This window comes from Dasypus novemcinctus, chromosome 5 (assembly GCF_030445035.2).
Source record: "Dasypus novemcinctus isolate mDasNov1 chromosome 5, mDasNov1.1.hap2, whole genome shotgun sequence".
Lineage (NCBI taxonomy): Eukaryota > Metazoa > Chordata > Mammalia > Cingulata > Dasypodidae > Dasypus > Dasypus novemcinctus.
In genome coordinates this window covers 101,399,723-101,420,136 of record NC_080677.1, presented here as the reverse complement: position 1 = coordinate 101,420,136, position 20,414 = coordinate 101,399,723, and the positions used below count along the sequence as shown (strand labels likewise).

The window sequence follows — 20,414 nt, the reverse complement described above, 5'->3', positions numbered from 1 at the left end:
GTATATGAACATATTTTTATGAAAATGATAAAATATGTACATGATTTATAGGACCTCATAAATATAATATCATATATATATAATCTATTAGAATGTGAATTTATAAGGAATATGTATATATCAGTACATGTATCATGGGCAATATTTTGTTTACACATTCAGCAGTTGGTGAACATTTGGATTGTTACAAGGTTTGGGCAATTATGAATAACGCTTCTATGAAAATTTGCATATAAGTCTTTATAAGGTCATATGCTTTTATTTCTCTTGGGTAGATGCTTCTGGATAGAATTTCTGGGTCATATGGTCCATTTGCATTTAACATTTTAAGAAACTGGCAAACTGTTTTCCTAAGTGGCTGCACCATTTTACATACCCACTAGCAATGGATGAATATTCCAGTTTCTCTTCATCCTCACTTGTTATTGTTTATCTTTTTGATAATAGCTATTCTGGTGAGTTGGAAATGATATTTTACTGTAGTTGTAATGTTCATTTCCCTAATGACTAATGATGTTAAGCATCAATTCATGTGCTTATTGGCCATTTGTATATCTTTTTTGGTGAAATATTTATTCAAATTTTTTGCCCATTATTAAACTGTTTCATTTTCTTATTGAGTTGCAAGAATTCTTTCTATATTCTGGACACAAATCCTTAGTCATATAAATGATTTGCAAATATTTTCTCCCATTGTCTTGCTTGACTTTTGGTGTCTTTGAAGAGCAAATGTTTTTAATTTTGATGAAGTCTATACTGTCAATTCTGATCCTTTGACCTGTGTTTCTATGTTTATGACAATACCATTTATGTTCATTACTGTAGCTCTATGGTAAGTTTTGAAATCAGAAAATGTAAGTCTTCCTACTTTGCTCTTTTTCAAGATTTTTTTAGCTATTAAGATCTTAACTCAGGGAAGTGGACTTGGCCCAATGGATAGGGCGTCCGCTTACCACATGGGAGGTCCGCAGTTCAAACTCCGGGCCTCCTTCACCCGTGCGGAGCTGGCCCATGCGCAGTGCTGATACGCACAAGGAGTGCCGTGCAACGAAGGGGTGTCCCCCGCGTGGGGTGGCCCCACGTGCAAGGAGTGCACCCCGTAAGGACAGCTGCCCAGCGTGAAAGAAAGTGCAGCCTGCCCAAGAATGGTGCTGCACACACGGAGAGCTGACACAAGATGACGCAACAGAAAGAAACACAGATTCCTGGTGCCGCTGATAAGGATAGAAACAGTCACAGAAGAACACACAGCGAATGGACACAAAGAGTAGGCAACTGGGGGTGGGGGGAAAAGGGGAGAGAAATAAATTAAAAAAATAAATCTTAAAAAAAAAAGATCTTAATTCATTATAGTATTGTACCTCCACAAAAACTATGACTCTTTTCAATGATGCTAATGAAAGAGATGATAATAAATTAGAAATAACCAGTTCAATGAGTTGTTTTAGGGACTGAAGCATATACTTTTATGTAGCCTCAGTGGTGAAAGATCTTTTTTATTTGAAAATGTGCTTGATTTTTGGAAATGGCATCAGATCATTATAGCTAAATCTGGTAAATGAGATGGGTTATTCAGCTGTTTTCATAATATTCACATTTGAGGTAAAAAAGATGATATGACTACAATTATATAAAAATACAATGTGTTTTTTAAAAATGAAAGATGAGAACAAAATACAAGTAAATGATATGTTTATTCTTTCAACAATTATGTATTGGATGTGCATAATATGCTGACCCCTGTGTAAGCTTCTCAGCATATAATAATGTACATGAAAATAATGGAATCTCTTGTTTGTAAATTTTCCATACATTTTATATTATTTTTATTTGATAAATTTTATTTGAAAATGTATTGAGCACCTGTTATGTGCCAGTTTCTAATTTAGGTGTTGAACTTTGTCCTGATTCATGCAGTATTTGACATAGATATACTTTGATATCTTGCTTTTTTTTCTTAAACACAGCCAGCAGCATTATACCCTGCACATGGTTAAGTGCTTGCAGATGTTGAATATTGTTGATTTGAAGGGCTCTATGGGCCATGTCCAGGAGTTCTGGACTTTATTATCATCTAGTGTTAAGTGGAAATCTCTAACATTACCCCATACCCAGCATCTAAAACCACAGTTTGGCTTTTTAATTGCAGGTAACTTGTTAGTTCTAGCAAGTGAGTCTATTAATGAAGATTCAACAAGAGCATTTCAGCACAATTCAACAATAACTCCAAAAATGGGCAATACTGGTCTGCCAGCAGATCTGGTATTTCAATAAACAATATTTATAGGAAGTGATTAGAAGCCTCCTAATTCCACATAATGTAATATCTACTTCAGCCTAATCCTTTATGTGGCAGAACACACTATTTTCTAAAGATGTGCTCTGCTTATTTCTTATGCAGTTTTGGCAACTAATATTTGGAAGAGTTGTTTTCTTATAATCCCCAAATTAAAGGAGGAATTAGATAATTTCAGGAATTGTTCATATTTCAAAATGTTTGCACAGGCACTCCTATTTATAACAATAAAACATATTTAAACGAATGTATTAAATGAATATATTCAATAATAACCTCACTTTATTGGTCCTCTGATTTATTCTATAATAGGTACTTGTCATTCATAGATTTGATAAGCATGGTTTCAATAATTTGAAAGAGACCCCAAAGATCCAAGACTAAAATTTGAGCTCAAAAATGAAACCACCTTGAACATCCCCATCCGATGTCACACTGGTATATAAAACTCAACCTGCCCCAGATCAAAATATTCTTTTCACCTTTCCCACTCTCCCCCGGGCTTCCACATTTCTGAAAAGTGTCCCTCTCCACCCAGCTGCTGAGCCTGTGTATCAGCTTTGGCTCCTGCTTCTCTCACCTCCGTCATGATACCCAATCACAAGGCCTGGGCTCCTATAAATAGCCCTTGAATTCCTACTTCATTTCTGACCAGTCCCCTTATCTGAACTTCAGTCTAAGCTGCTGTCCTCATTTTCTTGGATGATTGCAACAATCAACTAGTAGTCTCCCTGATACATTCTTGTTCGACTCTTCTCTTTCCCATAATACAACCAGAGTTACCTTCTAAAAACAGAAGTCTCATCAGGTTGTTCCGGGCCTAAAACCCTTGAATCGCTTGCATTGACCCTTCCGACAAGTGCCTTTAGCCTTGTGCTCTGCTCTCCCCGGGAAAGGCCCTTCTTACCTCTGTAGCCTCAACGTGGCTCACTTCCTTCTAATCTCACACTTGGGCCACGCAGGGCTTCGGGACGCTCCATGTTTTCTATCCCCAAGACATGGCACATGCTCCTTCCTTCGCCTGAAACGGCTTTGTCTGTACTACTTTTCTTAGGTCTTAAGTACCATTTCTTCAGAGAGGCTTCGCTGATGTTCCCCCCGACCCAGCTTAGTTCTCTTAGCTCTCACAAAACTCTAGTCCATGGCAGCATATCACCTGGGATTATTTGTTTCATATCCGTCTTCTCAAGGAGGCCGATCCCTCCAAGAGAAAGGAATTTTTCCCCATTCACCATGCCCAAAGCCTAGCATAGTTATTAGGTACTCAGCAAATACGTTTTTAAACAATAAACACGATGAATCGGAGTGTAGGCAGGGAATCCAGGTCTTGTGGGGTCTGAAGACTATAGTGTTGTGTGTGTGGGGGGTGGGGAAGGCAGAATGAGAGTTTTTAATTAAGAAAATAAAAGTATCAATACAAAATTAGGTATGAAACTAAGAACGTATTTAAAACAATAATAGAAATAATGGCAAATTACTGAGCCCCAGGTAAAATGGGTTTCTTTTTCTGAGAACTCCTCAGGCATTTCATCAGAAAAGTTACCAAATTGTAGTTTGTCTTCTTGTTTCCACTCAGGACACTCTGATGCTTCTGGAAAACCCCAGCACTTACAAGGGTGGTGAAGCTCAGGCTTCATGAGTTGCAGTGTCAATCTGCCTTTGGGTGCAACCCCTAAGGTAAATAACAGAGTCCATCAGGTGTGTAAGTGTTCATATCTCAGGCTGGTGCTTTTGTTTATTCTGTGGATGCCTTCCTAATTTAAATTGTCCTCAATTTGCAGATTAAGAAATATGAAAATCATATGCTATAGTGTTATTTGCAAATTTGGGGAATCTGGAGATTCTATTAACTCATTCTCACAAATGTCAAGTGTCTTTCCATTGTTAACAAGCTGTTCCTAACTTTCAACTTCCCTCCACCCTTTTTGTTTGTTTTTTGTAAATCTCACCTAATCTACCTCACTTAATCTCTCTCACCATACAAGTACAAGATTGCTTCCTAAAATAGATCTATCATTTTTCCCGTTTATATATAGAAGGGTTTGAGTTTTCAACATTTTCTACGGATGGTTCCTATCAAGGCTGCTAAACCGAGGCAATAGCCCCTAAGGAAGTTAAGCTTCCGACTTTGCTCAATCTGTCTGCTCAGAGAGTCTCCCAGGGGGAAAGTCAGGCAAAGGTCAGGCTCTGGACAGACAACAACCAAACAAGCCATAGGGATCAGATGAAAACTGGCAACACCCTTATCAAGTCTTCACTCTCAGGCATGGCAGCCAAGAAAATCTCCTAGCTATGCCAGCTTCTGGTCATGAGCATGAGTCAAATTTAAAATTAGAGCTATTTATAATAATAGTAATATCTTGCAATTTTATAACTTTTATTGTTAATAAAATGCTTTTATATTCAGTCAGTATGTCAGTCAGTATAACAGAGTGATAGGATGTCTATTTAATAATTTTGTAGAGCTACCACTTAATTACGTGCCAGACAACACTTGATGAAATAGATACTGCTACCTCCATTTTACACATGATTAAAATGGAGTTGGAAGCTCTGAGAGGTTATGAAACTCTTTACGCACACTCAGCTGGTAAGTGGTGAATCCAGTTGTGATCCATAAGTCCAAGCTGCCCCTCATGTTGAGATTTACTAGTTTGTCATCTTCATATGTGTCAGAAAGATGGGATGAAAGATGGAGATTTGTGATAGAGCATATAATACTTTGCCTTGTGTTAACCAGTTCAAGTATTGTTTGTTGTTCTGATTTGAATTTGGAAAAATGAGTTGCATAAATGTAAATATAGACTGATAATGTTAAAACTGTAAAAAAAAAAAGATTAAAAAAAATTCCTCAAAAGTGAGGAAGAACAGTGAACTTCATCAATCAGGTCTTTCCTCTTATACAGCAAATCACTAATAAAGATTCTACTTATTAAATAGGTAACATATTAGAAAAACATCATCTGAAGTTCTAATAAAAGAAATTTTACTTGAAGTGGACCAGAGGGTATGAGACTTTCAATTAAACATGCAATTTTACTGAATTACTTTAGTTGATGGTTTCATTGCAATCGTCAGTGTTGATATTATGGTTTGGGACAGATTTGTGGTATCGGGAAGAAGGAGGTAGAGGGTGAGCAACCAAGACATGGGATTTTTCCCTCCTCATGTTTATGACAGCCTTCCTTTCAGAAAATGTCAATCTTGCAGGAAAAATGATACCTTAAAGAGCAGACAAGCTGAGATCCTCCTGTAGAAGAGGGAGCAGAAAGGTGAATTCTGTCAGCATGTCCTATAATGGGACAGTCCATGCTTGAAAGCTGGTATCTGGTGATTGAATGTTTTCTTTTGCCCTTTTATCATAAAATCAAAGACAATATCTTTTCACACAGACTCCCAGTTCCTCCATAACTTTTACTTCCATAGTTCCCCCATGTTCTCCAGATCTGTAGCCTTTGAATGTTTACTGTCCCAATTTGCATCCTGGAACTCATTCCACGTGCTATTCTCCTCCCTCCCATATCCTCCGAGCCCCCTGCCCCCTCCACTTCTTCCTGTTCTGGCTGCTACATCCCCAGGAAATCAGAGCTGCTCTTCAAGAAGTTACAAAAGATCCATCCCACTGGTACCATTATCTCTTGCCAATGCATGCCCTTAAAATGACAACCTTCAGTTTTAGCTCTCCAATCTGTATGTTTTTGTATATTGTTTTTTAAATAATCCAAAAAGTGGGAAAGTCATATTACAACCAGCATGAAAGTGTCAGAGACAGGCAGAGCAGACTGCATTTGCCTTGGCAGAGGGCTGGTAAAATTGGTAAAGGTAGCAGGCGTTGTGCTGCCCTTGAGAGCTTGTCTTATCAGTTGAGCAAAACTAATAAATCATGTGTTGCTAGCACAAGAAAGAAGTGCTTTCCAGTTGCTTTTCTCTGAGCCAGATGATTCCATTGTTTAGAGGCCACCTAGCAAGGTCATAACCATGGCATCACATGTCAATGAGACACATGTTCCTTCTATTCTTTTTTTTTATGTGATTTTCTAAAGTTTGTCTTAAATATCATTAAATTTACCCATCTTAAGTGCAAAATTTAATGAATTTTTTAGTAACTTAGCTTTTCAACAACCTCCACAATCCAATTATAGAATATTTCTATTTTGCCTAACGATCCCTTGTGCCCAATTGCAGTCAACTCTTGTTGCTACACTCCAAGACAGGAAATCACCAATCTGTTTTCTGTCTCTCTATATTTGCCTTTTTTCTGGACATTATATATAAATGGATTCACACAATATGTGGTCTTTTGTGTCTGTCTTCTTTCATTTAACATAATATTGTTTGAGATATATCCTTGTTACAGCATGTTATAGAATAGTATTGCATTGTACAGTTAAGTTAAATTTTGCTTGTTTATTTGCCAGTTGATGTACATTTTGACTATTATTAATACTGCCCCCTTATTCTTGATGAGCTAGAAATGGGTGGGGTAGGAAAAGGTTGGGATTTAAAGTCAGGAGTCCCAGGATGAGTGCCACTTCTGCCATTTATTAACTCAGTTAATTATAAAATTGGTTTCCTGATCTATAGAGTAGAGATAACTAACCCCTTTCCTGCCCTGCTCCTAGAATAGCTGTCACAAGTAAGGGGAGTGCTTTGTAAATTGAAAGCACAGGACAAAGAAAAGGCATTGCTATTTCCCTAGGTTATTTCCATATTCATAGAACAAATGATTAAGACTTTGATCTGCAAGAAATATCTGCCCTTTTTCTTTGTGGACTTGGTGTTCTACCATCTTCTTCTTGCCAACACCTAAAATCTAGAAAGGTTTTAAAATCATTCTCCTTCTCTAAATTTTACTTGTATTTTAAGCCTTATTTTTTTTCCCCTCTATGAGATGGCTCCCTCATCTACGTGCTCATTGTTTTTGTTCATTTTCTGCTCATTGTCTGTTCATTGTCTGGTTTTGTTTCTTCTTTAGGAGGCACTGGGAACCAAATGCGGGACCTCCCATGTGGAGGCATGTGCCCAACTGCCTGAGCCACATCTACTCCCTTACGCCTTATATTTGAGTGTCAAATAAAAAGGCTTTATTTCCTATTGAAGTTTCGAGAGGGTCTTCAGATACCCTAGGATCACAGTAGAAAGTCATATTCAGTATAGTTTAAGTTCAGATTTAATCAGAACACCATCCAACCTGCAGATTCAATTTGGCATCCTGGGTACTTTAGGAGATTGTGATGGCATATCCTGAATGAGGGGACTTGGGGCTGAGTTGAGCTCATCTTGAGAAACTTCCAATGAGTCAAAGTCTAAGCAAATCTTAGTGTCCTCCAATGAAAAGTGAATGAAATTGTCATTTCATTGAAACAATATTAAACTATTTGTGGTAACTAGATTGTTAGGAGTATTCAGACGTTCAGGAACATAGATTGCCAACCACTGTACATCATGCCTAGTTCTTTGGCTTGCATAAAGCATTAAAAAAAGTTAGTTTCCTTGAGAAGCCAGTGGGGACTTGTTCCCAAAAGAAAGGACTGGATATTAGTATCTCACACTCACTCAATTCAAAGGTGAGTATCACAGCTAGCCCCTTCCATGCCTTCTACCTAAGAACTTATACTTTAAATCTCTTTGGGCAGGAGCTGAGGTGGCTCAAAGATTGAGCATCCCTCTCCCACATGGGAGGTCTCAGATTCAGTTCCTGGTGCTTCCTAAAGAGAAGGTGAGCAGGCACAGAGAGCACACAGCAAATAGACACAAAGAACAGACAGTGATCAAAAACAATGAGGGGGGTAGGGAAAAATAAATAAAATAAATCTTTAAAAAAAAATCTCATTGGCAATCCAATGGAGGACTTCCAGGGTCAGAGAAATGTCTGTTAGCAGTTTACTGGAACCTGAAGCACAGAATGTGAGTTTCTGGCAAGTGCTTCCGGTGAGGTCACCGACCTTTTCAGCATTAGCACTCAGAGGCTGCCAGTGCCCAGATTCAAATTACTAGACTATCTCCTTCTGAAAACAGCAAATCCCCAGCCATCTCCAGTGCTCCCTGAGATTACATAACAGGGCCACCAGGGGCAAACAAGTCTACTCCTTCTACACATCTTTTTCCCTGAGAAGTCCTTTCTTCCCTTGTCAATGATTGATGATCAGGGTGCTGCTAAGCAAATAAAGATGTGGGGTTTTTTTGTGCTAGAGACAATTCTCTCCTAATTTTTCATGTTCTAAATTATCTCAAAGTGCTTATAGATGATAGTGAGATGTCATATACCTTCTTAACAATATTTTAAATATTTTTGGGATCTGAACAAGGCATTCTCCAAAAATGTACCACAGGAATAAAGTTCTTGACTTTCACATCTCTGGCTTTGCCACTGTGTAATAATAATGACAACTTGGGTTTCACATGCATTTACTCCATATTAGACTGTGCTTTATACACTTATCTTATAACATGTTCAAAATCAAGCAGCTAATAATTGGCAGAGCCAAATTCAAACTCTAGTCTATTTGATTATAAAACATATGTCTTTGCCTATTGCATCCCATGTGACTTTGCCATAACACCCCATAACAATATATTTTTATGTATTTGTGTTGTATGTCTATATGCCATATATATGTACTTATGTATGTGTAGGTATGGGCATATGTGTGTAATGTTTCATTTTGTTCCATAAATAACTTGAAGCAATTTAGGGTTTTCACATGTCCTAAATAATTTCTGAATTAGATGGTGTATTAGTCAGCCAAAGGGATGCTGATGCAAAATATCAGAAATTGGTTGCTTTTTATAAAGGGTATTTATTTGGGGTAGAAACTTACAGATACCAGGCCATAAAGCATAAGTTACTTCCCTTACCAAAGTCTATTTCCACATGTTGGAGCAAGATGGCTGCCAGTGTCTGCCAGGGTTCAGGCTTCCTAGTTTCCTTTCTTCCCAGGGCTTGCTTCTTTCCAGGCTTAGGGTTTCTCTCTTCCCAGGGCTTGCTTCTCTTTCCTCTGTGTGCTTACTTCCCAGGGCTCCAACTTAAGACTTGAGCATCAAACTCTAACATCAAAACTCCAACATTAGAAACCCCTCCAACTCTGTCTTTTGTCATGCCTTTTATCTGCAAGTCCCACCTACCAAAGGGAGGGGACTCAATGCCCTACTGACACAAGACATTTACTTGATTACTTAAGTAATCTAAATCGAATATAAACTCATATTCCCAAAGAAAAAGATCAGTTTACAAACATAATCCAATATTTCTTTTTGGAATTCATCAATAATATCAAACTGCTACAGATGGTGATTATATACATGAGAGTAGTGTGACTTGAACCCAAAATTTGAGTAGAGATTTCTGGTATAAGGTCAATGGCAAGAGCAAGCCTAAAGTATGTTCTCTGTGTCATAATAGATTCCATCTTGTTTAGAATTTCCATGCTGTCTAATCCATTTGTACTGATTTTTTCAAAGGGGTCTTACCTATGAATGTTTCTTACACAGAGCTTACACAATCATTTTCATACTTACACTCTCATCCCACTGCCTGACAACATGTCCTGTGTGACTGAGTGAACTGATTAAATAATATTCTTCAGGGGGCACTTCATTTCAATGTGCTTATTGAAATTATTTTAAGCCAGAAATGGAGATATTATTTAATAATTGCCTACTGAAAAACAAAATAAATTATAATCAAGGCAGAATTAAGATCTGCTTCTTTCTACTCAGATTCTCTGAATGATACAAAACAAAACCCAGTGGCAGAAACAACCATAGACTTCTCACCAGCATGGGAAGATGGCATCCAAATTCTATCATGTCTATTACACAGTGGTTAAACTGTCATCCTAATAGAATGGTTTGACTTCTCTCCTTTTCTTTTTTAATTAATTTTTTTTATTTTTGAAGAAGCTTTAAATTACATAAATATTACATCGAAAATATAGAGGATTCCCATATATCCCACCTCATTCCCCATATACGCTTTCCCCCATTAACAACATCTTTCATTATTGTGGTACATTTGCTCCAATTGATGGAACACATATTGAAGCATTGCTGCTTATAATATAAGCAGCACAGCACAGTTTTATAGGTTTGGACAAAATGTATAAGGGCCTGTAACTTTCATTGCTGTGCCATGCAGGACAATTCCAATGTTCCCAAAATGCCCCATGTTACACCTATTCTTCCCTTTCTCACCCCTCAGAACCTCTGGTGACCACAGCCTTTATATCAATGATACAAGTTCTTCCATTGCTAGAATAACAATAAGTCTACCTCTTTAGTCCATAGATGCATTCCCCCCTTATGTTTGTTCATTCCTCAATCTTAAGAATTTTGGGATGGTGATGCCCACTGTTTCTGACTGAGAGTCTCTTAGTTTCAGGTGTTTGGAACTGTCTTTCTTGCAGTTGTGGATACTCTGATTTTTGGGATGGATGTTTCCATCATCATCCTTTTGTTTGTTGTCCTGGGTGAGTCCAATGACCTGGAGAGTAGGTGTTGCAACTCTGCTGAGATTCAGGGCTCAGCTGGCATATGAATAGATCAAAGATTTAAGTCTCCGGAACATATATTTAACAAGGATTGTGCTAATTATAGGATCAAATAAAAGGGCAGAAGAGCTATGTGTAGGAAAATTAAAAATGAGTCTAACTCTGTTACCTTGAGAAGCATATATTCCAAGGTAAGGCCACTGACAGGGTGCTGAATTCCTAAGATTGCTTGCCCTGCCAATAGTGTGTTTGACTTCTCTTAAGGCTCTCTGGGAAGGAGCAGTTAGTTGTTGCCTTCTCCTGCATAAAGTGTCATATTCTCATATTCTAAGAGAAACAGAGTCCTAATTATATATAAATTACTTCCTCTTCACCATTCAGCCCCCTTAAAAATACTGCTAGAAAAAATTCTAATAAGGGTGAGAGAAAGATCAAATCTGTTTAGGTAGTATGATTACATCAGTTTTACAGGATACATTTTTCTCCTGACTTAGAAGTACTTAAAGAATAATTTTTAAAACATATTGCAAATGCAGTTAATTTACAACTTTAAATTTAATCATTTCTCGAATGTATTTATACAAGAATACATTAAATGCCTAATCTTCAGTGTACTAGAGTTTATTCAATATCTGAAGTATCAAATGCATTTACACAAAACTGGGTTAAAGAAAATGTCAATGCTTTAATATACTAGAGGTTATTTGATATGTGAAGCATCACATAGCAGACTTATATCTTCATTATTATTCATTTAGAGCAATATTTATAAGAAACAATGCATTTTAATTACAACCAGGAAAGTAACAAAGGGATTATGAAATACTATACATAAAACATAATAGTTCAAACTAAATAAATGAGCTTAATTTACATAAAATATACCCTTTAGAGAATACAAGAGGTTAAAATCAAAGTTGCCAATTATACAGTTATTTTTTCATTCTTATCTTTCAAAAAGATACACTGTAAAAAATTCACAAACCAGAGAGATATTACTGTTGAAAGAATGTAACAACTTAAGATACAAATAAATATGACTAATATATTATTAAAATCTAAGAAAAATAAATGTCAAATAATTACATTATTAAGGTGTCATAACCATTTCAGTGATTCATAATTATTTCACCATGAGATCACAGATTATTTTTGCCTGGGTTTTATATAATATTCACTCATTCGATATAGTCAACAAATAATTAAACTCCTTCTATGAGCTAGGGAATGTATTCAACCATGAGGAAACACTGGAAAACAAGATAGACATAGACCCTGCTCTCAAAGAGCTTACAGTCTAGTGGAGAAGACAAATGGGAAATAGGTATATAGCATGAGAAATGTAGTGCTAGGTTAACCATCCCAGAGGAAGTAACATCTGAGATAAGACCTGTAAAGTAAGAGGGTGGTGATCATGTGAAAAGGAGCAAAAAGTGGTGGAAAGAAAGTTCTAAGTAGTGGAAGAAGGAAATGCAAAGACTTGGACATGCAAGAGAGCATGGTTTATTCTATAGCAGTGGTTCCCAAACAAAGGTCCTCAGCTATTTGTTGGATCAAAAAGAAATTTTCACCCATCAATGGTGAAATGAGCACAGACTGGTAAGTCTTATCAAAGCTAAAGACATTTAGTTTTAATGACTAAATTTACAACCATCGTTTTTTTCTGGCATTAAAATAGCCCCTCTTCTATGAAATGACAGTGATAGTAGTTTTTAAAAATAGATTAGGAAAGCAGATGTGGCTCAAGTGATAGAGCTTCTGCCTACCACATGGGAGGACCTGGGTTTGATCCCTGGGGTCTCCTGGTGAAAAAGAAGAAGAGAGAGCATATCTGCCTAGTGAGCCAGTGCCCCACACAAGTGAGTCATGCAGCAAGATGATGACACATAAAAAGAGAGACAAGGAGAGAGTCAAGGTGAAGCACAGCAGAAACCAGGAACTGAGGTGACACAATTGACAGGGAACCTCTCTCCCCATCAGAGGTCTCCAGGATTGAATCCCTGTGAATCCTAGAGGAGAGAAAATGAGAAGAGATGACAACACAGACAGCAAAAACAGCAGGTGGAAGGAGGGAAGGGAGGGGGGTGATAAATAAATCTTAAAAAATAAAAAAATAAAAATAGAGGACTCTAATTTCAAAATTAATTTCAAAATAACAAAAACTACTTCTATAAAACCTAAATGAATAGGAATCAGTGTTCAAAGAATAAACTTCTAGAGGGTGTTTAATATGGTTAAAGGAAACTTGGAAGAGCAGAATATCAAGAGATAGGGTAAAGAGGAAGGCAGGAGTTTCATCATGAGAGGTCATGTAAAAGTTTGGGCTTTATCCTAACAGCAATAGGAATGAGTTTAAGCAAGGGAGTGACACTTCTATTTGTAAAAGATTACTCTCGGGTGCTGTGTTGCTGAGTGGAGACTATGTGTAGGGAGGGGCAAGATAGCAGGCAGGGGGGCCAGCACTGTAGTATCTAAAAAGGAGATGACAGCCAGAATAGAAGAAAATGACTTCAAGAGATAAATTTTAGGATTTGTTGACTTGTTATATTGTATAATAAAAACGGGGTGGAGGGTGTCAAAACTGATATCCAGACTTTTGCTTGGAAGGAGGTAAGTTCATTTTGGGACAGCTTGAATTGGTTCTGTCTTTATATTCAAATTTCCTTTAGGCCAATTGTTTATAGATGTCTCAAGCACATAAAGAGTTCCAGATATAAATTTTGTAGTAACCAGCATTAGATCGTAATTAAGACCATGGAAAGGGAAGAAACTTCCTAGAGAACAGAGCTGAAGAAAAGAAGGGGACTGAAGAAGTAGTACTAGAAATATTCAAATTAAGGAATTGGCAGGAGATGAGCAACCCAGAAAAGAGCCAGAGATGGAGCAGTGGGAGGTAGGAGGAAAACCAGGGCTACGACGTGCATGAAAACCAGGCAAAGAGACCATTTCAAGGAGGAAGAAGGCAACAGTGCCAAATCCTGTGGGAAGCAATTGAAACAGAAATTGAAGAATGTTCACTGACATTATTTAGCTATAAGGAACATGTTAGGGACCTTAAGGAAAGTAGTGGAGGGAGCAGAAGCCATATTACAGTCTATGAACCTGCAGGCAGGAGGAACTCTTTCACACAGTTTGGCTACAAAAGAGGAGAGAAATGGGCCAGCAACTGGCATGAAATGTGGATTTGAGAAAGTTTGTTTAAACATAGGAGAGACTTGATTCACGGATAATGTTTTCGGTAGGACCACTAGATGGGGAGAGTTTGAAGAATTGTGATTAATGAAGATAATCAATAGAAATTCGAATGCAAAATTACAATATGAAGTTCTTTCAGGATGTAAAACATGGTGCTCTGTTATGAATACATGATCCATCTATGAAATTGTCAATGAATTTCAATACACTTAACAATGTAAAATAATTTCAAAGAAATTCTATGAAGGAATAAGTAAAAAACACATTTTTAAATATTATTTTTAAGTTATGGCAATTTTAGCTCTTGTCCATACAGATCATATTCTTTAAATAATATGTATCTTTGAAGAGTTGGTGGTAGAGGAAGCTTCTCCATTGAGGCTGGCTGGCAGAGTTGCTGAAGTCCCATAAGTCTTCGAATTTTTAACCGGCACAAATGCTTTAATGAACAAGGATTCTCTAAAATGAATGGAAAAACAACAAACAAAAAGTAAAAACAGTATTTGTGGATTGACCTGTAAGATACAGGCTGTTTCAGAATAACATGAATTGTATCATCCTGAAAAAAATGTATGCGTACTTTAGTAACTGGCAACTTTAAGTGAAATTCAAATTTTACTTAAGCATTCTAGATCACTCTTCTAGAATATAAACTCTGAGGGTGGAGATATAGTTTGTCTCTGTGCCAAGAAGAGAGTCTGGCTGTGTACAACTAATTTGATGAATGAATAATGCATTTGTTTTATGAAAGCAAATGTTCACATGTCTTATTTATTATTTTTAGAACTGAGTATTATAGAGGTAAATTCCTTCACTGCCTCTCTTTTTTATCAATATTCCTGGGAACGATTATCCTGGAAATATCTGATGCAAATTATTCCATATAGATATAGGCATTCTTAGGTTAGTTTCCAGTGTCTGATTCATACCTAAATATTTTATATTTCCTCAAAAATCTCCTAAACCTTAGCTTTTATTTTCGATTCTTACTTTCTTGTCTGCACGACAAATATAATACTGATATACTAGCATATTGAAGGGACAACATAGAACACACGCTAAGTGCAAGGCCTCTGGACTCAGTTGGTTCTGCTACTTAGTAGTTGTGTGACCTTGGGCTAGTTATTATACTTAATGTCTGTGAGTTCAGTATTCTCATCTGTTAAATGCAGATAATAATGGCACATAACTCATAGAGAGTTGTGAATATTAAATCAATTCATGTAAAATAATCCAAATGTGCTTGATACATTGTAAATACTCAATAAATGTTAGCTATCACTCGACTCAATAATAAAAGCGATAGATTTCTGTTACAATGGAGATTATCAATATTCAAATTATCTATTTTATTTGAGTGATGTTTTCCAAAGATGACTGATGCAAAATTACTATTACCAAAACAGGCAGATAATCCATCTCTTTAAAAAAAAAATTCCAATTTTAATTTCTTCCCTGATAAATACAAAGCCTTATGTATACCTGGAGGAACCCTGACATCCAGTGGTTAACTGTGGTCATAGCAATCAGATGACAACACTCTATACTTGAAATAATGTATAATTGAAATGACAAAAAACTTCCTGGTCTTATTCTAACTTGGATTTTCTTTCCAAAGTCATCAAAATTGGTGATTCTTTTGCAATAAAAGCACATGGACAGTGGACTTCAGGGAAAGATGGCAGAGTAGGGAGCACTATGACTCTGCTTCCATCAAAACAACTATTAAACAGGCAGGAACTGTCTGAAACAATTATTTTGAAACTCTGGAGGCCAGAAGAACACTACATCATCCAGATAAGTGTGGGAGCAAGACCCTGATAAACCATAGTAAAGAGCAGTAAATTATTTTCTCCACATGTAGGCTACTGGTGTCCATCCCCCACTCTAGCAGTGGGCTACAGTGGGGTAGTGTCCCAGGCCAGCTGCTGCTGACAGAAAGGGACATGAATATCCTCATCCCCAAGAACAGGAGTGGGCAGGGCTGATCACTGAGTCCCAGCTCTGAGGGCAGCTATTGTTTCAATCTACCTCTGACAAAGGTGGCAGCAGCCACTGTTTTAATCTCATCTGAGACAAACATGGTGGCAGCCATTGTTTCAACCTTTCCTAATGCAGGTAGAAGTGATTTGAGATTTAAAGATGCAGTGCTTTCTTAGGGATGTGCAGGAAAATAAGTTGAAGGGCTGCATTTCCTAGACAGGCCATGAAAGCTCAGCTTTCAGAAGCCATCAGAGAAGCTTTTGGCACCCTTCTTGACCTGCCCCACAGGGCACATTGAAGCCAGCCTGTGCCCCCTTCATGCGTCCTCAGTCCTTTTTGGCCGGGAAGACTGACTTAGGAAAGTCCTCTCCAGGCTGATCTTCCTCCCAGAATTTGTCCTCCAGGCAAATGTAGCATGAGACAACAAAAGGAGTATAAAAAACTTTAGAGGCAGACAGATGGGGACAAGGACCTTCCAGCTAAAAACACCTGGCAGGGGGAGTATTGTCCCCTGGGAAACAGAGAGGACAACCAAACTCCTGTAAACAGGGAAACTCCAAAACAACTAACAAGCAAAAGCCCAGGACAAGACTGAGGCCCAGAAAGACAAGGAAAACCCTATACATAGAATTTGCCTTGAGCAGATATTCCTGATAGGAGAGCTGAAGCTCAAGAAAATCTGTCTTATTACCAGCTGTTACAAAATCAAGGAACAGACATCTCAAGGAGTACATTCCAGAATTAACATTTAAAAATACTAAAATATATAGTGTGAAACAAAAGAGTTCTTGGCAAACAAAGAAACAGGAAATGATGGTCCATCCAAAGGAAGAGGATACAAAGAAACAGAAAACACCAATGAAGAATACAAAAATGTGGACACAGAAAACAAAGCTTTAATAAAAAAGACCTTAAAATGCTTAAGGAGATAAAGGAAAGTACAGAAAAAGAACAGGAAGTACAGAAAGTACAGAAAAAGGATATCAAGAAACCAATTAATAAACAATATGACAGTCTAAATAAAGAGAGAGAATTTAAAAAAACATTCAGACAAAACTACTGAAGACCATAATAACTGAAATGAAAAATGCTCAGGAGGATTTCAAGAGTAGATTGGAGCTGGCAGAAGAAAGAATTGGTGAACTTGAAGATAAGATATTTGAAATGAGTCAGGCTGTGGAGCAGAAAGAAAAACGAAATATTAAAGGTGGAAAAGCCTGAAGACATCTATGGTACAACATCAAGTGTAGGAATATATGTATTATAGGAGCACCAGAAGGAGAAAAAGGAGAGAAAGGGGCAGGAGGAATGGTCAAAGAAATGATGACAGAGAACTTCCCAAACTTAGCAAAAAACATGAATATGCACATAAAAGAAGCTCAGAGAACACCAAAGAGAACATGAAGAAAAATACAACCCATCAGATATTCATTACACTATGAAATGCAAAGAACAAGGAGAGAGTTCTGAAAGCTGCAAGAAAAAAGCAATGTTTTATGTGCAAATAAGACCCAATTAGATTGATTGCCTAATTCTTATCAGAAACCATGGAGGCAAGGAGGCATTGTGTTGAAATACTTAAAGTGCTGAAAGAAAACAACTGCCAGTCAAGAATTTTATATCTCACAAGACTGTCTTTCAAAAATGAGGGAGAGATAAAGACATTTTCAGATTAAAAAAATGCTGTGGGAGTTCATCACTACTAGACCTGCATTACAAGCAAAGCTAAAGGGGGATTCAGACTTAAAGGAAAGGACAATAGAGAGTGGTTCATAGAAGTATAAAGAAATAAAATCCTGTGGTAAAGGTAACCATGTGGATAATCATAAATGCCAGTATAATTGAATTATATTTTTTTATATATAATTCCACTTCTTACTTCCTACAGGTGGTAAAACGCAAATGCCTAAAATGTAATGATAAACCTGGGTGTTTGGATAAACAATATACAAAGATATAAGTGGTAACAAGTACCAAAAAATGGTGGGGGTACAGAGTGGTATACGAAATGTATATGTACATGTTATTGAAGTTAAGTTGGTATCAAACAAAATATAATTGCTATATATTTAGGGTTTAGATTTTAACCCTTTGGTAACCACAAGAAAAACAATGAAAAAAATCAGATAAAAATAAGAAAATGCTCGATATGGTGCAACACAAAAAAGTAAATAAATATAAAAGTGGGCATTAATGGAAGTAAGGGACAAAAAGGTATGAGACTTACAGAGGCTAAATAGCAAAATGGCAGAAGAAATTCCTGTATTATCAGTAGTGACTTTAAATGTAAGTGAATTAAACTTGCCAATAAAAAGGCAGAGATTGGCAAATGGATAAAAATTCATGAACTAACTATATCCTGTCTGCAAGAGTCTCAACTTAAAGTCAAGAATACAAGTAGTTTGAGAGTAAAAGAATGGGAAAATATATATACCATGCAAGTAGTAACCAAAAGAGAGCTGAGGTGGCTATACTAATATCAGATAAAACAAACCAAAATTTAAAAAAAAAAATGGTTATGAAGGAAAAAGATGGTCATTATATACTGATAAACTGGATAATTCAACAGAAAGAGCCCCAAAATATATGAAGCAAATCTGACAGACATGGTGTAAGGAGAAGTTGATGGTTCCACATTAATAGTAGGAGATTTTAATAATGGATAGAACTCTCAATAATGGATAGAACATTTAGTCAAAATGTCTATAAGAAAATCCTGTATTTGAATGATACACTAAACGAATTAGACCTAACAGCTATATTAAGAACACTGCACCCAATGAAAACAGTATACATATTTTCTCAAGTGCACGTGGACCATTCTCCAGGATAAACCATATATTGGGTCATAAAACAAGTCTCAATAAATTTTAAAATATTGAATTCAAACAATGTATATTCTCTGACCACTGTATATTCTCTGACTGAAGATAGAAATTAATAAAAGAGGAACGAAGGGAAAATTCACAAAGATGTGGAAATTAAAAAACACATTAAACAACCAATGGGCTAAAGAGGAAATCAAAACTGAGATTAGGAAATATCTTGACACAAATGAAAATGAAATAGAAAGAGCCTATTTTTGTATTGAGACAGACAAGTGTTCAAATCCTTGCTTATAATTCTCTTCATCTATGACTTTGGAGAGTTAACTTATCTAAGCCTTAGTTATTTTTTCCTAGTGATTTCAAAATAGTTTTAAGCTTTAATGTGAAATAAATTAGAAATAGAGAAACTACATAGAACAAATGTATAGCTTTGTCTTGGTTTCCTGGGGCTTGGAAACAAAGTACCAAAAATTGGGTGACTAAAAACAAGAGAAATCTATCATATCAGTTTTGGAAACTGGAAGTCTGAAGTCAAGGGTTGGCAAGGCCATTCCTACTCTTAAATATACCAGGAGAATTGTTCCATGCTTCTCTTTTGGCTTCTGCTGGCAGCTTATGGGCAATATATGGCATTCACTGCCTAAATTGTCTCATGGCATTCACCTTTCTGTCTCACTCCTAGTCTGTGTCCAAATTTCTTCTAATAAGGACTCCAGCCATAATGAATTATTTAAGGGTTCACCCTACTCCAGTATAACCTCATTTTAACTTGCCTAAAGACCCTATTTCCAAATAAATTCACATTCTGAGGTACTGGGAAGCAGGATTTCAATATATCTTTTTGAGAAATACAATTCAATCCAAACAAAAAGCTAATAAATTATTACTTATTATGAGGTGAACAACTTTACTCACCTGCCAAGTCAAGGAATAGAACTTTGCCAGCCATCCCAGAAAGCTCTCCTCATTTCATCCAAATCCCAACCCCTTTCTTCTCCCATGAACAGCCATTATTCTGACTTCTGTAGAAATCATTTTCTTTAGTTTCATCATTCAGGTTTGCTATCCCTACACTTAAGCATAGTATTGATGTAAGTTTTTAAATTTGATGTCATTTAATTCTTTTTTTTTTGAGGTAACAGAGGCTGGGGATTGAACCCAGGACCTCATGTGTGGAAAGCTGGCACTCAACCACTCATCCACTGAGCCACATCAACCCTTGGGTTCCTTTTTTCATTTGTTTTGTTTGTTGTTGTTGTTCTTGTTGTTGTTTTAGGAGGCACTGTGAACCAAACCTAGGACCTCCTGTGTGGGAGGTGGGTGCTCAACCACTCGAGCCACATCTGCTTCCTTAATTCTTTTTTAATCTGCTAGTTCTCCCCTACATCCTTTTCTTTTCCTTTCAATTAATCTTTTGAAGAACCAAAGTCATGCAGCCTGTAGTTTCCCACAGACTTAATTTTGATTAAGTCTGATTGCATACTCATGGTGCAGTTCCATGTCCCACCGGTTCAGTATTTCTTACAAATTGGTTGCTGGATCCAGAGGCCTGATCAGACTCAGATTTGAGTGCTTTGGCAAACCTATAGCTGGAGCTGTGTTCTTTCATTAGAGAGTTGTGTT

General features: G+C 36.9%; 1 protein-coding gene across 6 annotated transcripts in view; it reads right to left on the bottom strand.

Moving 5' to 3' along the window:
* Positions 1–11,469: 11,469 nt before the first annotated feature.
* ASB15 (ankyrin repeat and SOCS box containing 15) overlaps positions 11,470–20,414 on the bottom strand; it is a 76,754-nt gene continuing 67,809 nt past the window's right edge. For all 6 annotated transcript variants that reach the window (XM_058297303.1, XM_058297306.1, XM_071215254.1 and 3 more), the window contains one exon: positions 11,470–14,439. In XM_058297303.1, the coding sequence (XP_058153286.1) occupies positions 14,267–14,439 (173 nt within the window). In that variant the 3' untranslated portion in view covers positions 11,470–14,266. The remainder of the gene's footprint in view (positions 14,440–20,414) is intronic.